This window comes from Barbatula barbatula (assembly GCF_947034865.1).
Source record: "Barbatula barbatula genome assembly, chromosome: 7".
Taxonomy (NCBI): Eukaryota; Metazoa; Chordata; class Actinopteri; order Cypriniformes; family Nemacheilidae; genus Barbatula; species Barbatula barbatula.
The window spans coordinates 8210933-8232880 of NC_136770.1; the positions used below are offsets into that span (position 1 = coordinate 8210933).

Here is a 21948-nt window from a genome sequence, read left to right on the forward strand (position 1 = left end):
ACAACTTTTCGAACCGTGAAGCAGTTGGGCTACAGCAGCTGAAGACCCCACTGAGTGCCACTCCTGTCAACTAAGAGCAGGAAACTGTAGCTACAATTTGCACTGCCTCACCAAAATGGGTTTGATGAGTCTCAATTTCAGCAGCTTTTCAGACTTTGGCATAAACAAAATGAAAGCATGGATCCATCCTGCCTTGTATCAATGGCAACTTCAGACTAGTAGAGTAGAGGTGTGGGGGGTATTTTCTTGGCAAACTTTAGGCCCCTTGGTACCAATTGAGCATTGTTTAAATGCCACGGCCTACTTGAAAATTGTTGCTCACCATGTCCATCCCTTTATGACCAGTCTCTTCATCTTCTGATGGCTCCTTCCAGCAGTGTAAAGCACCTTGTCACAAAGCTGAAATGATCTCGAACAGGTTTCTTTAACATGACAACAAGTTCACTGTACTCCAATGTCCCCCACAGTCACCAGATTGGGATGTGGTAGAATGGGAAATTCGCATCATGGATGCTGCATGATGCTATCATGTCAATATCTGAAGGCAGAAGGGGGTCCAACCTGGCCGGTGACAGCTTTTTCTTGTTGACACACATGCCCTGTGCCCCAATTTGCTTACTCTGTCCAAATAATGTTATTAAAAATGTAAAGTAATACAGTATGTCCAACTCACAGTACGGTATGCTGATATTGGTATTCTCAGTAACCAGATGGCCAACTTTTTCCAATGAAAATTTTAAATGCAGATACATCTACACTAAAACGGCAAATATTTCCAGAACTGATGATTTACTGCATTATTACATTTTATGACACTGAAACGATTCATGAGACATTATGGACAAATAAATGGTCAAATAACAATCAAATCATTTCTCGATGTGAATGTTAAAATTGTAATAAATCCTGATTAGACACTTCACTTTTAAATTTTTATCCCTGCATAACTGTTGATTCAACTTTACACTGGTGTTTTATGTACACGCAGATTGGCAACAAAACACAGACACTTGACTCAGTTTCACTAACCGCGTGCGGCCTCTTTTAGCACTGTGACCGCTCCATCTATCAGATTCAAACGATGTGAAAATCCAGCATTATTTCCAAACAAACACAGCTGAACTGCCGGAACCTGAAAGAAGCATATTGATGGGTGTGCGCTTCCTCTCACTCTCGCTGGTTGACTCGTGGGCATGCTTTTCCAGAGAATTGTCGAATAAGGGAATAAGAAAACCATGTTAAGCATGAGAAGTCAGCACGTTCAACAGTGTAATGGAGATCCAAATGATGTTCAATGATGATGTTCCAAAGTCCAAAGAAATGTAAACTTAACATTTTAGAAACAAATTAGGATAACTCACAATATTTTGCCAGTGTTATGCTTGCAAAGAGTTTAATGCTTGAACTTTTACAATTAGTGCAACAAAAATAAATTATTCCAAAATACAAAGGATGCAAAAAAATTACAACCCTTAGAACTTAAGTTAGAACTTGCTTGGTGTAAAAACCTTATAATATGTAGCCGTTACTTCTGTACAGAGGATTCAGGCTATACATAATTTCTTATTTTACCAATACAGGCAACTGCGGAAATGTTTACATTGTACAGTCAAGTCTCACAGAGCCATTAAGACTTTAAGAAATGTTACATGCTTCAACTAATGTCCCTTATAGCATAGTTAAATCAGGTTTTGTGAATCTGATGAGACCTAGCTTCAATAAACAAATGCACAGAAACCAGAATATAGAGAACTGGTATAAAGGAGCTTGTTCAGGAAGAAGAAAAGCTTACAGTTTGAATTGTATATGTAAATGTTACTTTTACTTGGTGATAAATCTGAAATAACTATAATGAAACTGAATATTAATAAGATCGGTTACACGTTAGACAGCCATAGAGCTTTATATGAAAAATCTGTGTGTACTTTTTCATCACTACAGGCTGTGTTTAATTACAGCTGGCCGGATGCTGATGTAAATAAAAAATGTGAGGTTTGAATTATTCGTTCTGAAGCCTGGTGCTTGTCACTCCGATCTATCTTGCACCCTAGTGGTCTTAGGAAAAACAGCACCACACTTACTGTGAAACTTCTAAATCACACACAAAAATGAAGATTGATGTAAATTACAAACAATCCATTAATTCAAGATTATGACATCCTGGATAAGAACAACACACCTTATAACGTTCTGACAAATGTTTTTGCCAGAAAGGGGGTACACCTCGTCTCCCTTTGAGAGGCCTTGAGACCACATGCAAATCTCTCATCAGTCTGTCTTTTGTACATGGGGTACAAAAGCGAAGCCTGAAACCAATCTTAAGGCAACAATGTTGGACAGCAAACAGACCAAGACATATTTTAAATAGAAGCTTGCATGCTAGCATAGCTCAAAAGGTCTGAATTTAGTTTTGTATTTTTAAATATGTAAACCGGACTCATAGTAAATGGGAAACTGTATTTTCACAGGTGTAAAAAAGCACGTTTTGGAATTCCTTCTCTTGTTTCATGTATAGTAAGAGGAGTTAGAAATAAACCAGATGTTAGTTTCCAGTGTCAAGAGTTGTCATCATTTTGAACTGTAAACATGACATTCAAATTTAGTTTTATTTAGGTGCAAAATACCAACAGAAATGTTAAGGGCCTATAGTATACAGTACAAATGACTGGCCAATTTTGTCTTCTGAAGTTGCAAATCATTTGTCAGAAACCAACCTTGAAAAGAAATAATAACATTGATCATAAATGAAAAAGCAATGAAATGCATCAAGCAGTACTGCACATCTGGAACTATAGAACAGAAAGCAAGTCATGCTGGAAATTATGGTTGTCTGATGAACCAACATGTGATCTACAATCACATCTGAATTTAAATAGTATGGAATCTTAGACAAAACCATGCAGACTCCTTTATTTCTGCAAGTGAAATAACTTCAACTGCAAAAATAATCAAAAACAGGCTCTGTCCCTCCCACAGCAGGGCGGACAGCACCTACAACCAAGTATCCCAAGTATCCCATGAAACAATGAATCAGTTCCCTCTAGCAGTTTATTCCCACATATCTTGACGTCAACATACCAAAATGCTTCAGTCATGCCATAGCATCTATAATGTCTGTCCGTTTTGACCATACGTCCCTGAGAGAGTGCTGTGTCGGCAGGGTTGTCATCAGGGAAACAAGATTTGAAATTTCAATGTGTTACAATACAAACAAATATGTATGCTTCTGTCCGAAGACAAATGAAAGGCAAAAAAGCAAACTAGAAATGTGCTACAAAGCAATAACACAGGCTGCTAGTAAACACTGTCAGTCTGACGAAATCTTAGTAGCTGGCCAAGGGTTAATGGGGATAAAGCGCAGCTCCTGGGGGCTTAACGAGAGGGCAGTTATTTGTTTTCGTGGGGTTCCGGAATGCCAACAGCTGTCAGAGTCGCTTGATACTGCTGGAGGACTACACGCATACTCTTCACGAAACCTTTGGAAAGTGGAAAGAGCGGAAATCCGATGTCGGGATAGCCGCTACGCTCTGGAAGGAAGCTGCGATAGCTCTTTCTTCGTTTCTTTGGTCTGACAGCTGGCTGAGACTCCTGACACGGTTTTCCGCTTTGTTGACATGCGAACAGCCCTTCAGAACCTTCTGCCGTTTCAGATCTCATGCCTCCCACGTCTGAACTATCACACTCTGAGTTCTGGCTCAGCTCTTGCTGCCTATCTTTACCAGATGCTCCACTGAGCCCCACTGTAGAGGGACTGAGACCAGAGTCTTCGAGATCGTCTTCGCTCCGCACTTCCTGCTTCTCTGGGCTGCTGTGGGCCAAAGCTGAGGGGATCTCTTCCAGAGGCTCCGCACGGAGGCTGCCACCGCAACATTGTGACACGCGGTCATTTGAGACCCCATGCAACTCCAGCCAAGACTCCAGCCGATGGACCAGCCGCCAGCCATTGCAGGTAAAGTGCTCCCGGATCTCCTGCTCAAACACATCTGCGGGATGCTGGAGAAGCTGAGTCATTGACTGCACCATCTTAATGAGTGCCATCTCATTGTAGCAGCGACTGTTCTCATAACCCTCCTGAAGGCCTCGGTCACTGTCAAACCCGGCCTCATTGTAGTACGGCTCGTTGACCAGGATCAGACCTGGAAAAAATATTATTAGTGCTGCCATGCAAAGTTATTATTGTTTAGAATTTTGAATTGGATTCTGGTTTCAAATGATGGTTAATTTAGTTTACATACAGTACTCTCTTGGTTTCAGTTTTTCAGTTAATTTTAGGTCTTGTCTTTATTTCTACTATCAATGTCTATCAATGTAATCACGTTTTTATTTTGACCTAACACAGATGAGTAAATTACTAGACAACTATGTATGTATTTATTTATTTTAAAATAACTTCACTATTCAGACTGGTCCAGAAGCAATTCCTGTTTAGTTTTTCTTACCACCAAACAAACATTAGAACAAAATACAACCAATAGAACATTTCGAAATTAAATAAATTGTTAAACGAACAGCCTTAGAAGTTTAATAAAAGTCAAAGCTAGTTGTTTAATTAAACAATAAATAAATTATACCATCTTAATAATATATTATATTTATATAGTTATCTCAATAAGGGCACAGCAAAAATATTAGATAATAATTAGAACTAACCTTGTATGGAGATAAGCACTTGCAAAAGACTGGATTTGCTGGTCCATCTTTCAGTGCCCTGCGAGAGGAACAATCACAAAAAAACAAATATCCACATCAACAAATATTCACAGCACAGAATTAATAAAAAACCTCTATAACGGTCACACTGGCCTGGCAAAATTATTTTTATATGATCCCTTAAAGAAAACTTACAAAGGCAAAAGTACAGTCCTTCTCCAAGGCGACAGAAATGATTAACACAGTATTAGTCATAAACACTGCATGTTCAGAATTTGTTCAGGTGGTTGAGCTCACCTTTCCAATCCAGGTGCCGAGCAGACTAACACAGACTTTCCCGTTATCATAGAGGTTGGGGTTAAGTCGGCCGCTGCAATGAGAGAGGTAACGGAAGAGAGGGGGAACAGCAGGATAGATATTTGGAAGCTGGATATCAAACAGGAATAGTCCGTCCTCGTAAGGAGTGCGATTAGGGCCCTTAATTAGAGCCGAGAAAAGATCCTGGGAAGAAAAACAAGATTTGTTTTATTTTAGAATGTAGACACAAATGGGTCATGCACTGCCTTTGTAACACAAGAGACTGAGCTATAACGCCTCTGCACACATTCATTATTCTTATAATATAGTCAATATTCACAATTGTTCCCATAAACAATAAAAGGGTTAAATGCAGAATAAATATTGTTGAATATTATACAAAAATTATAAATAGAAATACATTGACATCTACAAAAGAGATCCTTCCGGTGTAGGCAGCTTCAAAAATAGTTTGGGATATGATTTTTTATAACTTTTTATGTATATAACAAAATAAATCCACACGATCAGCAAAAATGCTATCTCTTTAGATAATCCATCCTGATTTGTATTTTTTTAGTTGCATATGTTCATAAATGTATTTTTCTTTATTTGATTTATCAGCTAGTGCCATAAGACAAACCATACTCCTATTCAAGATATATTTTCAGGTGAATGTATTTAAGGATGTTATTTTACTATCACAAAACGTACTCGTATTCAAGAAAATTCTTTGCACTGTTCTATTTATTAATAGAGTTTATGACGTTTATGGTGTTTTTACCATTCTGTCCTCAAAAGTCTTCACCATAATGCCATCGGGCAGAGAAGTGGCCAGCAGGGCCATTTCCTTTCTTACAGTGCTAAAGAACTTCTTTGCCTCCGCTGGCTGGAATTCCATTTTTTTAAACGAGTGAGTATCTAGAAAGAGTAAGAGGGAACATTTCAGACCACATCAACACTGAAGAATATAACAATCTCAACACTGAGATTCAGTAGGTAGTGTGTTTATTTTAAGTCACTCTCTTTCCTCTAAAGGTGCTCTAAAAATACACCTGTTCCAAACTCTCCTGACTGTTTCTATATAGTAAGTTGAGTTTACACAGAGGATTTGTTTAAAAATGTCTAAATGAAGATACATACTACTGTTACAAACAAATAGAACAAAGACTAAACTAGGATTTATATGAAGTTATTAAATGCTTGTGTATTTGTGTTTTTACCTGGTGACCATTCTAACACAGAAAAGACTTCTCCTTTAGCGCTGGTGAAGGTCACACCTGGTTTGCCTCCACTCTGCTGACACAAAACGGGCGTGTCACTGGGCCACTCAGAACGTACAGGCGTTTGAGGTTCAGGATGCACTGACGCAGATGACCTCTCCTCCTTTATAGCAGCCTCCATCTTCTCTTCTTCCACAATCGCCACGTTGTCCAGTGTCTTTTTCAGGTTTTCCTGAAGTTTCTTTATGTCATCCAAGAAGCGTTTCTCCTTTGTGGGTTTAGCATCAGCGGGGCTTGTGGCAGCTGTTGCTGCTGAAGGTTCGGCAGTGGGAGAGGTTGGTGATCCGGTCCAAAGCTGCTCAACTGTCATGTTCTTAAGGCTCTCCAAGATCTTTAGGGCTTCTTTGAGCTCACGGAAACCCCGCGGTGGTGTCTCTTTAACAGGTTTCTCCTCAGATGCAGATCCTCCACCTGAGACAGGGAAGATAGTTAGCCGTAGGTGAAAACAGCACATGGTTAGTGAACTTCTAAACCAACTGCTTCATGATTAACTTTATTTAAAGGGATACTCCACCCAAAAATGAAAAGTGATGGGAATAATGGCGTTATAAATAAACTGTTACTAACGGCATTCGTTTTTCAGTAACGAGTAATCAAACGAATTACCGTTTCCCTGTTACAATGCCATTACTGTTACTATAATTGACAGACCGGACCAATCATAACGCTGATATTATGCGCTGTATCAGCATTTTTTTTCCATAATCAAACAGAGTTTAACCGGCTGCGCATTTGGTGGTTTTAAAAAGTCCTTCGCGATTGTTGTCACACTGTACCGACATGAACCCAGATAAAAGTCATGTCACTGTGATATCTTGGTTGTCATAATGTACAACAATAAAGACTTCTTAAAACAGATTCATACAAGACATGTCCAGAGTTTTCTTTATGGTCATAATCACAGTTTCACCCGTTGCTTTAACGTGTCAAAAACTAATCGCGCTATCCAGATGTAATGTTGTTACAGCAAGAACAGCACATTGGGCTAGAGATTTGGTCTTTATTATGTTTACTTTATTCCGAGTCACTTTTACATCCTGAATATATAAATGCATTTTGCAGACTTTCTTTGCTTTTGGCTGAAAGTACACATTTTTTCCCAGAAAAGATTATTTCACGATAAATATTCTTTAGTGCAGTGGGAGTGCTTTCGCTGATGTGGGACGTAGCAAAAGGGGGCGGGCTTTGCAAATGGTCAATTGAGCTCACTGAAGCGGTTTTCAGAGAAGACTGTCTCAGCCAAGGACCTGCAGTTTTTTTTTCTCAGGTATGTGTGTTGGTGAGGTGGGTGGGAGACAAACGACGATTGGCTTAGTTGGAGTAAATTTCCATAATTTGCCAACCAAAGGTAGAGTAGGGTGGGTTTTCAAACACAAGCTAAGTACACGTTACACCAATGCCTAGGAGTCAGAGAGCGATGGCAAGAGTAACAAGTTCAAATGTTAGCTTTCGCAAACTGGAAATATAAGAACTACTTTCCCTGGTGATTGCCAAGATTGTGTATGTAACGTGCAACAGGATGAAAGAGGCTCCATGTTGGTGGCAAGTCATTATCTTATGAAGCACCTCACATCATCACATGCTGCCGCAAAATGACTAGTTGAGACCTTGTCCATACGTTTCCCTTTGAAAACGGAGTATTCATTTTTTAAATGCGCTTCGCCCTTTCCACACTGAAACGTGCTGAAAATTTATACATCCATAAACTGTGCATTAGAAAAACGTGTAACGCTTCAACCGGTTTCATTTCTTTCAGGCGTTTGTTTACTTTCTGCCATATAATGTCACAGCAATGTGAAGCAAAGGCACAGAGGTTTAAATGGATTGAATGAGGTGAGCATGCGGAGATGGATGGATGAGATGAAATGCTAATGCGGGTAACAAACACTAAAGTTTCTAAAACGAAAGTAAAACCATCCTCACACTCCGCCATCGAAATAATAACTTTCTGCGAGTAATTAAGTATACCGTCTCCTAAAATGCAATCTAAAGTATGCACAGTCTAACAATACAGCTATAATATTGAGAGCACTTAAACTGCATACTTTTGTAAGAAAATAAGTAGTTCAGTACAGTATGTCTAGCAGAAGATGTGTGTCATATGTGTGACAGTTTTCTCATTTTAATTATGTATATTTTTATTATCATTACATTTTTGGTACACGTCTTAAGGAGCATAATTTAGTTTTAGACTTGTTAACCAGTTGTGGTCTGTACGATAAATATTAATAGTTCTAAACGGTCTACTGTGTTTTATTGTTCCAGTATAGCAATGCTAATATTTAGAAATAATATTGAATTTAATAGGTGATTTTTCACATTGTCCCACACCAACATAGAATAAATTATTTTAATAAATCATAAATTTTATTTAGTTTCCACTACATTCATTTTAACATATTTATTACTGGCGGCATCCAAGTTATTTGATTATTCTATATATTTTAACATTTTTTAAAAGGTAACAAGTTACATTCCCAGTAATTGGTTACTTTTATAATGATGTAACTCAGTTACTAACTCTAATAAAGTTACTATTTGACAGAAGTAACTAGTAACTATATCAAATTGCCTAACACTGGTCATCAGTTACTCCTTGTTTGAAACCTGTATAAATGTCTTTGTTCGGTTGAACAAAGATAGATATTTTGAAAAATGTTAGGAACTGACAATTCTGGGACATCATTGACCTAGACCCTAAATTCTTCAAAATATGTCAATTTCTGTTCAACTTTTTTCCAAATCAGAGCAAAGAAACGCATGGTTTGAAACGCATGGTTTGAACCAACTTGAGGGTGAGTAAATGACAGGATTTTTATTTTTAGGCGGAGTACCCCTTTAATGCACATGGATTAATTTAGTTAACAAGTCAATGAATTATTAGGATCGGAAGATCCTCGCAGAGTGTTCCCGTGACTGATAGAAATACTGATTGCCGAATTTGAGTACTGATTATTGCATGACAATTATTGCATAATATTAATAGATAGAATTATAAAGCGACAGGAAAAAGTTTAGTGTTTCTCTTGGGCTAAAATAGTATTATTAGAATTACACCTCAGGGAACAAAAACTAATGCCATGACCCCTCAAGTCCATTGTATGAAATGCTTGAATTCATACATGCCAACAGTCCTGTATCACTATCTGTATTGGTAAAATATTTCATGTAATTAGAATGAATTGAAAGCCTTTGTCATTATATATCTTTGGATAAAACAAAATGTAGAGAATAAATACCAGTTAAAACAGCAATGAAATAACTGTAAAAATGTTATAAAGAACAAAGTCATTTACATAATGTGCAATAGTGAGCACAAGTACTTGCGCATTATATTATAGGACAGAGCTAGCTTATATTTCGAAGCATACGTAAAAGTAGCCAGTGTAAACAGAAGTAACAGACCGGGTAGAAAAAGTCACAAAGCGATAATATTACACAATTAAGTGTCCTTGATGATGCTTCAGCCTTAAGGCAAGCGCACATCACAGACCTGTGAGACTACCTGGACTGCTGTGGTGCTCACACTACAAAGTTTCCTATATAAAAATGTTAAATATTGTTAAACTATGCAATTTAACTGAGGAAGAAAATCTGTACCACCAGGAAGTTCCGATGTGAATATAGCTCCTGGTGATTCCGTGCTGGAGGTATTCACACCATTCGTTTTTCCATCAGCGGGAAGACCTTTGGTGGGGGAGGAGACAACAGCATTGTCCCCTACTCCTGGTTCCTCCTCCACGGGTCCATTATCGGTCTCCCAGCTGTCACTTTCATCCTCCCACTCTTCCGATGAAGCACCACTACTGCTTCCTTCTGCCGAGTCATAATACGTTTCTTCAATTTCTGACTCCACATTATACAAGTGCTAAGATTAAGAGAGAGAGAAATACAGATGTAAACAATATTGTCAAACTAATTAAGTAACCAAATCGCAACAAAAAGGAAACAAAATGACATTAACTGCTGGGAAACAAAAATGAAACGCTCAAAATAGCTGTACAAGTCATTCCTTTACAGGAGAAACCGCGTATGTCCTTCCTGTCTGTTAAAGTGTGTTATGCAAATATTTAACCCAAGAAAAACTGCATCACGCCACCCGGTTTCCAATGTGAATGAAGTGTTGCATACATTTTGGACCATATCTGCATGTATGCAATGCAAGGGTAAATAAAGAAGGAACTGTTTGTTTGTTACTTACTGCCCATTCTGTGCTCAACAAATAGAGGCTAATGTTTATGTGTTGTAGGAGCCGAAAAGATAGTCTTAGTGTAGCATTTATCTTCGAGGCATAGCCAATACAGTCCTAAATAGCCTATCCAGTTACTTTAAAATACTGTTAATCTAATAAAATATGCAAGTATTTGGGCAAATATAGAGTTTCCTACACATAAGATTTCCACTAAACGGGGAATAAATGTGGAACATCAACAGAAATGTGTCATACATCAATGTTTATTCATTGTCTGGATAGATGGAAGAATACCTGTGGAAGTACAATCGTCTTGGACTCATCCGCCCACACAACCTCAACTTTACTACTCAGATCCACTCTGCACACTTGGCCAACAGACCTCTACAGATGAGACAGCACAGGTTATAGGTGTACATTGAGATTTAAAGACAAATATGAACAACATTGTGCAGCCAATCGATAAATTTTTTCTCTGATTATCACGATTTCACATTTAATCTCCAAATTATTGTAGAAACAACAGATTTCTTTAACAGCATCATTTAACTGATGTCTCTTTTAAATAGATTTTCTTTTTACATTAACTATAGCCGTTCAACAGTATAATTTAGAGCTACAGTATTATGGCTAACAGGTAAGAAATATACAGAGTAGTTCTCAAACACTTTACAGTCTTTAATGCTAAATTCTAAATTAATGCAGAAGAATCTCATTTCAGCTACAAAACTCATTAAATTTCTCTTTTCTTTGGTTCTTTGATTAAAGGGGTCATATTATACAGCTAAAACTAATGTTATCGTTTGTTTTAGATTTAATGCAACGTATATACATTATTTAAGGTTCAAAAACGCTGTATTTTGCAAATACCGTGCATGATTGTATCTCCACTGCCCCGCCTCTCTCTGAAACATTTTTTACAGAGCTCATCGCTCTGAAAAGCGAGGTGTGCTATGATTGGCCCCTTAACCAGTGCGTAGTGATTGGTCGAATACTGCAAGCGTGTGACAGAAATGTAGCGCATCTTGCTTTGGAACCGGATGTTCCAAATATGGTAATTGTACTGAAAGGTACGGCCACCTTACTTGCGTATACATTTGAGCGGTCTTAGTCAAATCATACGCTATTAGAAAATAACTTTTTTATCAATTCCTGAAGCCTATTGGTTAACTAACGTCTGTTAAAATCAAAGACCAATGGCACCGCCATTTTGGGTGGTGCCACTCGCCGATATAAATCCAGGCCGGACGCCATTGTGCAATGTAAAAAACTTGCTGCATGACGCTGTAGCATTGCCCGCTATGCAATGTTCGTTCCCATTTTCTCAGGGAACCGAGGTTACATGAGTAACCTTATCATTCCCTTTAGATATTGTTCACTTCACAATGCATTGCAAACGATATGGGAATCATATCCCATCACACCGTTCTACAATGGACTTAACGCAATTGTACAGGCCCATTAAAGTCCGGCAGCGGCAGCTCAGGCTCACTGGAGCTCACCATATATGAAGCACTAAAACACAGTAGCATAACCGAATAAGATGAGCACATGCAGCGTTTGCTGGGTAGGCACGTCCAAACTGTAAAATCTAGTGAAGGTGGACAGCGAGGACCAGCCGGCTGTCGCACAAATGTCCAAAATAGATACCCAGTAGACCATGCCCAGGAGGAAGCCATACCTCTTTTAGTCCCAATGGACATGAGAAGCTAAAGAATTCGTAAGCTGCCATGATGGCATCCACGGTCCATCTAGATCGGAGCTCTCAGGACCACGGAGAGGTCCCAGAACGGGACTGAATGTGGCCGGGGAGGATTTCATCTCCTCGCTCCTCCAAGAAACTTGACGATTAGATTGTGTTTCCCTATTGAATGACCGGTTATGGGGGTGTCATTCGCCGCTACTGTATAGCCGCCATGTAGACCTTGAGGGTGGAGGGGGCACGGCCACCGCCCAGCAACGCTTGGAGAAAAGAGAGAATGTGAACTCTCTCACAGCTCAACAGGTCTATGCTCCTCGTTTTGTACCAGCCAGTGAAGATAGTAAAGAGTATAGGCGCCTTGTGGGAGAGGCTCTGGCCTTGATTATTTTGGTTTAAACACCTCTCGGGAGGGGAAGAGACTCCTGTTGAGGGGCCATGCATGTAGCTTCCAAAGCTGAGGCCAGGGATGCTAGATTGTTCCTGTGTAGGCCTGCAAGAGATCTGAAGCGAACAAGCAAAAAAATCTGCCAATGGGGTAAGAAAAATTATCTTGAATTAAAGTTTACCTTTTTCTGAGACACTAAACTCAAGATTATTTTTCTTACCCCATTGGCAGATTTTCTTGCTTGTTTTAAACACAATAAAGACTTATTTTCTTAGGTCATATTGCTCATTAAGACAATGCATCTTGATTCAAGAATTTTTTGACATTTGTACTGGAAAACAAGACAAAAATACATTTTATGCAGTGTATGATCCAATCCAAAATGACAGGAACGGAACACCAGTCGTGTAGTTTGACGGCAAGTGTTTGCAGAGTAGCAGGACACGGGCTGACATGGGCTGACGGAACGCTTCCTTATGCTGATGAGGGCAGTATTCCTGGAGACGGCATGCTGCATGGTAGCAGGGAGTCGTCTCCAGTTGCAACATAGCGAGGAGGAAAATTGCTCAATTTGATCAAAGAAAAAATAAGGTTTCGCTATCACAGCGAGATTGGGTTTGGGAGAGCATAGTGTGTGGGCGGGACCATAACCTTCAGCATTTGCACCATGTCCAGCTGCCTGACGTAAACAGAAGACTGGGGAGCAAGGGATCTTTGGGGGTGGTCCAGATGGGTGGCTAGGTCTCGCCTTCCAACCGCTGGCAGCCACGGATTCCTCCAGAGGTGGGACCTTCGCATAGCTGCAATCGTCAGCAGCGTCAACCGTGGAAAGCTTGTGGGTGACAGAGCTGTGGACGAGAGTCAAGTGGGGAGCGCGCCAGGCTCTGGTGACCTACTTGTGGACCTCTGGGAAGAAGGGAGCGGGTCTCTGGCGGGGTGGCTGTTGACAGTGCCCCGGCTGCAGAAACCACTCGTCCAATTGATGACATTTTCACAGATATTAACCAATAGGCTTTAGTATTGGATAAAACAAGAGTTTTCCTATAGCGTTTGCAACACAATGTGAAGAAGTGAACCGTATTGAATGGGAACTGCACAAATGAAGTTGAAACTATACAACTATACTAAGCTACACCAGCATTGTCTTTAAGAAGTTATGCGGTTGTATGGTTCTGTCACAACCGTAAACCTAAAGAATGGAATTTGTATTTGCAGCTTGTTCTTGCAACAGTTGCATAGAATTTATACTTGTAATCTAGATGGTTGCTTTTAATTTAGAAAATTTCTAAATGGCATCTTGGAAAGCAAAGAAATGTTAAAGTGCAGAGAGCCTGCAGTCAAAAGGTTAATGCGACATAGCCCATGCTAAAACAAGAGCAAATACTGAAAGGTTTCTTTGACGTAGAGCTGCACGATTAATCATTAAAAGATCGCGATTCGAATACTTAATGCTCCAATCTGTGTTGATGCTGCCGCAGAAGCAGAGTATTGCATTTTCATCATTAGGTATGAAATAACAACCACACAATAACATTATTTCTGTGTCAAAAGATCACAGAAGTAATGTGAATGGGATTAAAGCAGAGAGATGCAAACTCGCAGGCATGAGATACACATTTAAAAGCTCTCAGTCTGCCCAAATTAGAAAAGTGCTGTAAGAGCTTTTCATCAAATTGCCCAACATTCATGTTTTCTGGTTATTTTGATCTGTTTACAGGTGAAAATACTGTGTTGATATGTTATCATGTGTCTTTCTTTTAAGACCCCTTCAAGCAGTCTGCAAATCTCAGGCAAATTGATAAAGACCTTTATTTGCAAGTGTCACCTTTTGAATTTGTTTTACTGTAGAAATATTCAATCTACAAGTTACTTCAAATACAAAGGTTTTACTTCCTAAAAAGTATTAATGCATTGAAGGAAAACTTCCTATGGTTTACCTATGGTTTTTGTTGTAAAAAAAATGTCTTGCTGTAATCACTGAACCATGTTAACCATGAAATGTGTAATAATTTTGAAGCAAAGTCTTAAATATTGCATTCCAAAAAAAAACTATTATTGTCAGGACCTCTACTTAAATTATGCATTACTTTTAGTCGTCATTCAGAATCGTAAAAGAATCGCAATCCCTCTTTTAAACAAAATAATCGTGATTGTCAAATCAGCCAGTCAAATTCAAAGAGCAGTCAAAGTTCAGAGGTAACATTTTAAACGTGCAAGTGTAAAAAAAAAAACTCAAAATTATTTTACGTACCTCATTTTCACAGTCCTCTGTACTCGAGTTTCCGATCCTTATAACAATATCTGTTGTGCGGAAATGGAAGTCAGGATGATCAGAAATGTCGTAAACACTAACATCCTCTTCCACTCCATTAACCTGCATACAAAACATTAACTTATTATATAATTCAGTAACCGTGTGTTAATCACTAAAACACACTGGAATAGAAAATAAAATAAAGTACCTCAACATCATCACCCGCAGAATTAAGTTTAACCCACTTTACCACGCAGGTTCTGGCCTTATGATCGCCTGACTGAATCACTCCATAGACGCCTGAATCCTGAACAGTCTGAGCTGCAGGAAGCACAATAAAATAGTGTACATCAAGGAACAAATCAAGCAAAAATAAACCACTAGTTATATCTACAATAGACTTAGCAATTGGATCTTTAACCCTTTCCAGGACAAAGCCCTCCCAGTACAAGTTCTATTGCGAAACAAAATATGCATATCAGAGCACAAATAACATCAAAGAAGCATTCTGAAAAGAAAACTGTAAAATTGGTTTTATGCTAAAAAGTACATACGTCGTTTGTCTACAATGTAGTCTCCAGGACAGAACTCGTGGTTGTCCAGGTGTTGGATAGGGATTAGATCATTGGAGCGGATACCCGACTCTAAACGACCATCCTTCCACAACACCTCTGCCGTGGTCACGGTGGAAACAACCTCAACTGCCACCCTACACAAAACACAGAATTAAACACAGCCACACCATTCATTCAAGTGCTATACTAAATGATAACTCATTCCATAGCATATTGTTACATACTCTAACAAGACGCTATCAAGTTTCAGAATAAACACAATGTCTGATGCTTTTAATTCGTTTAATTAGACATGCAACACTGTTCAAAAATGCATATACGTGTTTAAATAGAAACTAACTCCAGTAACAGACAACAAAACAATTATCTAACAAAACAATTATTACTTCATAATAATTTAGTAAGTATTGGGAATATTGGATGAAATTAAGTTTTAACATGACTTGCACGTTACACTGAAATATGTTTAGTACATTTGCAATTGTTTTGGAAGTCGTGTTCTACCTGTCTCCCGGTTTAAACTCTCGCGAAAACTTTGTCCTCTTCTTTTTGTGCTTTTTCTTCAAGTTACGGATGGACAAAGGGATGCTCTTCTTTCGGGATGGGCCACATTGCAGTGATGCCGTGGAGCTGGCAGAGGAAGTGACTGAGCTGGTGTCATCGGTGTCGTCCCCAAGCTCCTCATCTGACTCCTGCTCCCCCAGATGGGCACACGGTTTCTGAGAAGCATCTGATGGTGGCTTCTCTTCCTCATCCACAGCTTCTGGACATGAAACAGGACCGTTGTTGGGGTCACATGGAACATCATCAGGACAGTCCTTTTCGTGCATTGATGTCTCCTCACCTGACAAAAAACATTATCTCAATATAAATGTTATTTTTACTGTGAGTAATTACACCGTGTATACACTGGATGCGGACATTTTGTTCAGGTTAACCAGTAAAAAATATTTAACACAGTTATCGAAGCATCCCTTTGTTTTGCCATCCTTTTTTACGTTATATAATCAGGCTCATGTAAAGGTTTTTAAACCACTTAAGAATGATCTGAAACAGTTGCAAAAAATGACGCAAAATCTAAATATGCAAAAAACCTAATATGCATGCGTCAAAGTGCTCTCTTTGCCCTTGTCAGAAATCAAATGAATGACTTGAACAACCATAACATTAGTGTTTTACAGCTAAAACGAAAGGAAAATTAGATTTAAAGACAGCCACAAAAAAATCCATCACATATTCAAACTTTGCATTCAGCACCAAATTATACATACATATTATTTACTTCAGTTTGTAGGACTGAAAATGAAAAGAACATCAATACCTTCCATGCTTTCCACCTTCTCTGTTGAATGTGAGTTGTTAGTCTCTGTGTCTGAATTTTCTGTCACCCTTTTCCCAGATTCCTTTCTAAACATTCTTTTTAACTGCAAAACATTTAATTTAGTCAAATAATTAAATTTGACTTTCAACAGCCTTGTCCAACTATACTTTGCAATACCAATAAAAGCCAAGAAACTGCTTTTAAAAACACAAGGCAGTTATACTATACCTTTCGAACAACAGGGTCCTCGGGATGAGCAGGTGCCCCCTCAGGACCCTCGCAAGTTATTCGCGTTGTCTCACTCTTGGTGGGAAACACATACAGGGATCTTTCTCCCAGCTGCCTCTGAGTATGATCAAAGAAGCCAAGTCTCTTCACCCTGATTATTAGAGAATAATGACAGAAAAATTGTCTTATAACATATGAGTGCATCCAGAGGAACAGAAGGAATTTTTATTCAACTCTGTTCCTTGAGTAGGGCCCTATGAAATCAGTTTTATTTTTTCCCTTTTAATTTCTCCTACACAGGACAGTTTAGTCACAAGTTGCTGTTTATATGGGTCTATACTACATCTAATGGTTATACCTAGTATTACGTTTTCTATTTTTTTCCTCGCAACAGCAACAATCTGCCTCTATGTATTGAATTTTAAATACCAGACGGGAAATTAGAACAAAATATTAATTTTAGATGATTACTTTTGTTATTATACTTATTATGATCCACAATTATTACTGACTTGCCTATAACAATGTTAAAAACGCAGCGATCTCGAATGTCAGTCGTTTCATCAACCACAAGACACATTTTCTTCTGACTGATCTTGTTCAGTACGGCTTCCATGTGTGTGTTGCTCAAAGACAAAGTGGGTTTGACGAAGGATGCTTTCATTTTTTCTGCTTGCAGTACTTTAGGAGAAAACTTTTTCAGTTTTTTGGAAGACTTGACAGTCTCGGATGGTCTCTACGACATGAACATCTCATCTTTGAATAAATGTTTATAAATATGGCGTAATCCTGCGCCATACTAACGTAACGTCATCACACATAGGCTATACGGCACCGCATAAAATGACAGAAATGCATATTCCCTGTTGAATGAAACCATGGCAAAGAACAGGTATTTGTAAATGGGTAACAATGGGTTTTGAAAATGATTTAATCCAAAATTTGTCAAATTATGTAACAATCCGTGTTATATAGTAAATTCCGTTTTTATGTCTGGATTCCGCTATTCCGTCTGTGTTTTCTGCATTGCGGAAATCAAAGGGCCCTACTTGAGGTCTAATTATGAACATTTTTTCAGCCTGTTTTATATTCCTAACGTCATGACCCCCTCTTTTAAAGAAAGTACACATAGGGATGCACTGATCTTATATTTGGTATTGGAACAGGTCTGATATTGGCAAAGAAAATGCTGGATCAAAAGATACCTGCAAAGGTTCTCCTGTGTGATGGTTGAGGGTGGTGGGAAGACACCGTCCGGCCCTTTTGGAGAGTAACTTTTTGTAATCCATGTCACCTTTAGCTCCACCACCTGAACCTGCAATTATACACAAATAAAGAGCTATAGCTTACTGAAGAGGTATTATTTTCCAATATTTTATATAACAGACATTTTGACTAAACTTGTCTTACCTCCTCCACAACAACCCTGAACTTGCTTTTTTTACTGAGAACTGGTTTTACACCATATAGCCATTGCACATTTGTAAAAACCTTTGAGGGTCCAATCAAAACTTGGCCTGGGTAGAACCCATATGCATCATCAAAGAATAAACCCTGGAGAAATAGGCAAAAGAACAATTCAAATCACAGATCACATTCAACAAACTGGAACATATGCTTCATACGAGTTATATGAGAAATATATAGAGATAGACATGAACACAAATATTCTATTTACATACCACATCACTGACATGAGGGTAAATATCGTAGAGTTTGGCACCATCCTCCTCACTCATGGAACATCTAGAGGAAAAACATCATATTAAATGAGAAGTACAAAAGAAAAACATTTAAACTCACACAGAGCAAGAAGTTAAATATACACTAATTACGAACACAGTACTAATGAAAGTTTGTTTTGAAGAAAGTTTGTTGGAAGTACTTTTCTGCCTAAAAAGTGAATTGGATCGTTGGAAATTATATTGTTACAATCAATTTTGTCGCCCATGATAACAGTGTAGTGAAAATCAGATATTGTGACAGCACTACCTCGTACTATAATGAATCTTTTATTTATTTAATTATAATTATGAAAGTTCTATGAAATGTCTTTTAAAGTCCCGCTTGCAATTGTGCTTCTGGTTGATCTGCTTGTATATGTAAACATATGTATTAATCATATTGCAACATTTGGATGACATGTTACGAGATCGGGGGGTTAGGGAAAATACATACTGATGTGGGACGACGTAAGAGAACCAGCTGGGTGGCAGGCATGGCTGGGGCGTGTGTTACTGACTCCACTGACTTGCACCTGGATATAATTCTCCCAATGAAGGAAGTACTTTTTTCCCCCACATATTATGTTTTGTTTTCCTTTGGAATTTGCATTGTGCCATGTACCATCTCAATACAACTTTGACTAAAAAGGAGGAAATGGGAGAGACTACCCACTCCGAAGATAGCAAGGACTGCGCTCGCCCCGAAAGTCGATCAATTACAGGAGCCAACTAAGCACGTTTCTCTGGTGGCCTCCCAGTGGACATAACTCACTACACGTACAACTTGTATAGGATCAAGTTCACCTAATTTACACACACGTGTTGTCTGTTTCGCTAGCTTCTAGACTAGGATCCCTAGACTGATTATTTATCTGGTAAGAATGGCTAGGCTAGCGTTTCTGGTATCCCTGTTTGCGTGGTGACTTTGGGGTGAGACTTCTGCTTTGAAGCCAGGTGATTTATGTATGTAAAAATATGAAAAAAATAAAGCTTATTCCTGCCTTAGCCATACAGTTTGGATTAAATGATGAGAGTACAGCAGAAATTCGCTGAGAGAAAGAGAGAAGATTTGAAGCGGCCTTGTTGCCACAAGGTTTCCTGAGGCTGTTCCCTTAGGAATATTAAAACTAAGGTTGTGCTGGATGCACCGATTAGTTTCTTTGGTCCGTTTGGCATACCGAGGAAACTACAGGCTGACCGTGGCTCAAACTTTGTTTCTGCTGTATTTCAGGAGGTCATGTGTGAACTCGGGATAGAGCAGGTTACATCTTCAGCATACCGTCCTCAGTCTCAGGGAGCTATTGAGCGTTATCATCAGACCCTCAAGACTGTTATCAAGACCTACTCAGTTCAGTTTCCAGGCAATTGGGATGTAGCCCTTCCCTTCTTCCGTTTGTGCTGCGAGGCGACAGGGTTTACCCCGTTTTAATTGGTGTTCGGACTGAAATTCATAAAGGGGAGGCTTGCAAAAGGGTCTGACCAGGAGCCTGTATGCAATATATAGCAACCTTTAGAGACCACTTAGCAACAGCTTGTCACGTGGCTCAGATGAACATTAGGGAAGCCCAGGTTCCCTAATGATAACTCAGTATTATAAGGCAGCGGAACAACTTTTTAAGGCGGGAGACAAGGTGTTGGTGCCATCGCCCCAAAGAGTATGGGTTTTTTAATGGGTTTTTGGTAAATAGCCTGAAATAAGATCTGTGGCTAACAAAAAGTCTAAATATTTCAACATTTTAATCTTTGACATAAAACACACCAGTTATAAGCTGCCTGTTATTTTTGAAACCTTTATTTTTCCTTAAAAACGGCGGTTGCTTAGAAGTAGATTATCTCCAAATTGTGCAACCCAACTATGACTAATACTAAAACAATGAGAATAAAGTTGTCATATTACCGTGCTCCATTGGAGAGCTGAACAATGATTTGGATGCCGAGATCATACACCTTTCCCAGCCAGAAGTCATAAACGATGTAGTCACCATACATAAATGTCTGAAGATGGGTACGGAAGATAGAGCAAATATTAGTCACCCATTTTTACACATCATTTCACCAGATGCTTATAAGCAAAATGATTAACAGTACATCAATTGCAGATTCAGTAACCCAAGTGCCTATATCATGGACAAAATGATGATGCAGCTGAGCAAGGTTTTGGCTTGTAAGCCATTATAAGTAACCCAGCTAACACATGACGTGCCGGTATTGGTCATTTCATGACTTACCAGTTGGCAACGTAGCTGGCACGTCCTAGGTACATAATTTCATTACCATTAAATGTCCAAATCATGACGTCGCCAACAATCAATCAAGTAACAATATCTTATATTTGAAGTGCTTTAAGCTTCGGTTATAATTTCGTATTTGTCGTGATTCATACAGTTTTAAACTGTTATATAAAGTAAAGTATCTGAACAAACACTTTAGTTGTTTATTTGAACGTTCTCAACCCTTAAGTGATCTTTGGTAAAATGTGGGCATAATGATTTTGTTTTCTTAAATAACTTTTTTCTCTTAATCTGATCGGTACAAAACGTACTCGGTTACTAACATAACCACGGTTACCTGAGATACAGGAACGAGTACTGCGTAGCAGAACGCTATGGGGAAAACAAATTTATTCGATGACTGAAGCTTTTATTAACACCGTGACAGCCATTGGTGAGTGCAAAGTAAAACTGAGCCAACGGCAGCGAAGCTGCGCGGACCTATGGCGATGACCTGCCAAAAAGGGTGGGGCTTATGGCTATATAAACTGACACATCGCCGTGGGGTCCTCAGGTTACCTCGACTGAAGCGACGACCATAGGCAGCTTATAAGCCAGGAACACAGTACTCATTCCCGTATCTCAGGGAACCGAGGTAACTTTAGTAACAGAGTGCGTTCCCTATCAATACTTCACTAGAGCAGTTGTAGATCGCCCACACGTTTAACTGATGCTAGAAGCAGAGCAGTTTTAAGCGTTAAGGAGCAGAGGTCCACAGATTGCAGAGGCTCGAAGGAAGAACTCTTCAGAGCTCACAAGACCGTGGGCAGATCCCATGCCCTCAGTAAGCACAGATTGCACTCGGCCGATTCCAAGGGGCGAAGTACCAGGAAAAAAAGGCATCTTGAGGAGAGGGCTCCCTGGTATTTATTTAGGATTCCACCGTCATGCTGTCCGATCGGACTAAGACGTGGCAGTCCCTTAAGACTGGCAGTAGGTAGCGAAGGGCCAGCCATACCGCCTGCATCTCCAGGCAGTTGATGTGCAGGCTTTTATTTGACCAGTGGCGGAAGGTCGGTTTGCCGTCACACAGAGCCCCCTCAACCTGTGTTGGAGGCGTCTGTCGT

General features: G+C 39.2%; 1 protein-coding gene across 1 annotated transcript in view; it reads right to left on the reverse strand.

The window, feature by feature from the left end:
* Positions 1–1369: 1369 nt before the first annotated feature.
* Positions 1370–21948, reverse strand: part of ube2o (ubiquitin-conjugating enzyme E2O) — a 52150-nt gene continuing 31571 nt past the window's right edge. Inside the window, exons 4-20 of the mRNA XM_079461145.1 lie at positions 20509–20606; positions 18570–18633; positions 18298–18441; positions 18093–18202; positions 16888–17038; positions 16660–16762; positions 15843–16182; positions 15318–15472; positions 14972–15084; positions 14761–14883; positions 10717–10806; positions 9831–10098; positions 6171–6641; positions 5732–5868; positions 4948–5151; positions 4651–4708; positions 1370–4136 (exon numbers count right to left, since the gene is read on the reverse strand). Of these exons, the coding sequence (XP_079317271.1) occupies positions 3388–4136; positions 4651–4708; positions 4948–5151; positions 5732–5868; positions 6171–6641; positions 9831–10098; positions 10717–10806; positions 14761–14883; positions 14972–15084; positions 15318–15472; positions 15843–16182; positions 16660–16762; positions 16888–17038; positions 18093–18202; positions 18298–18441; positions 18570–18633; positions 20509–20606 (3378 nt within the window). The 3' untranslated portion in view covers positions 1370–3387. The remainder of the gene's footprint in view (positions 4137–4650; positions 4709–4947; positions 5152–5731; positions 5869–6170; positions 6642–9830; positions 10099–10716; positions 10807–14760; positions 14884–14971; positions 15085–15317; positions 15473–15842; positions 16183–16659; positions 16763–16887; positions 17039–18092; positions 18203–18297; positions 18442–18569; positions 18634–20508; positions 20607–21948) is intronic.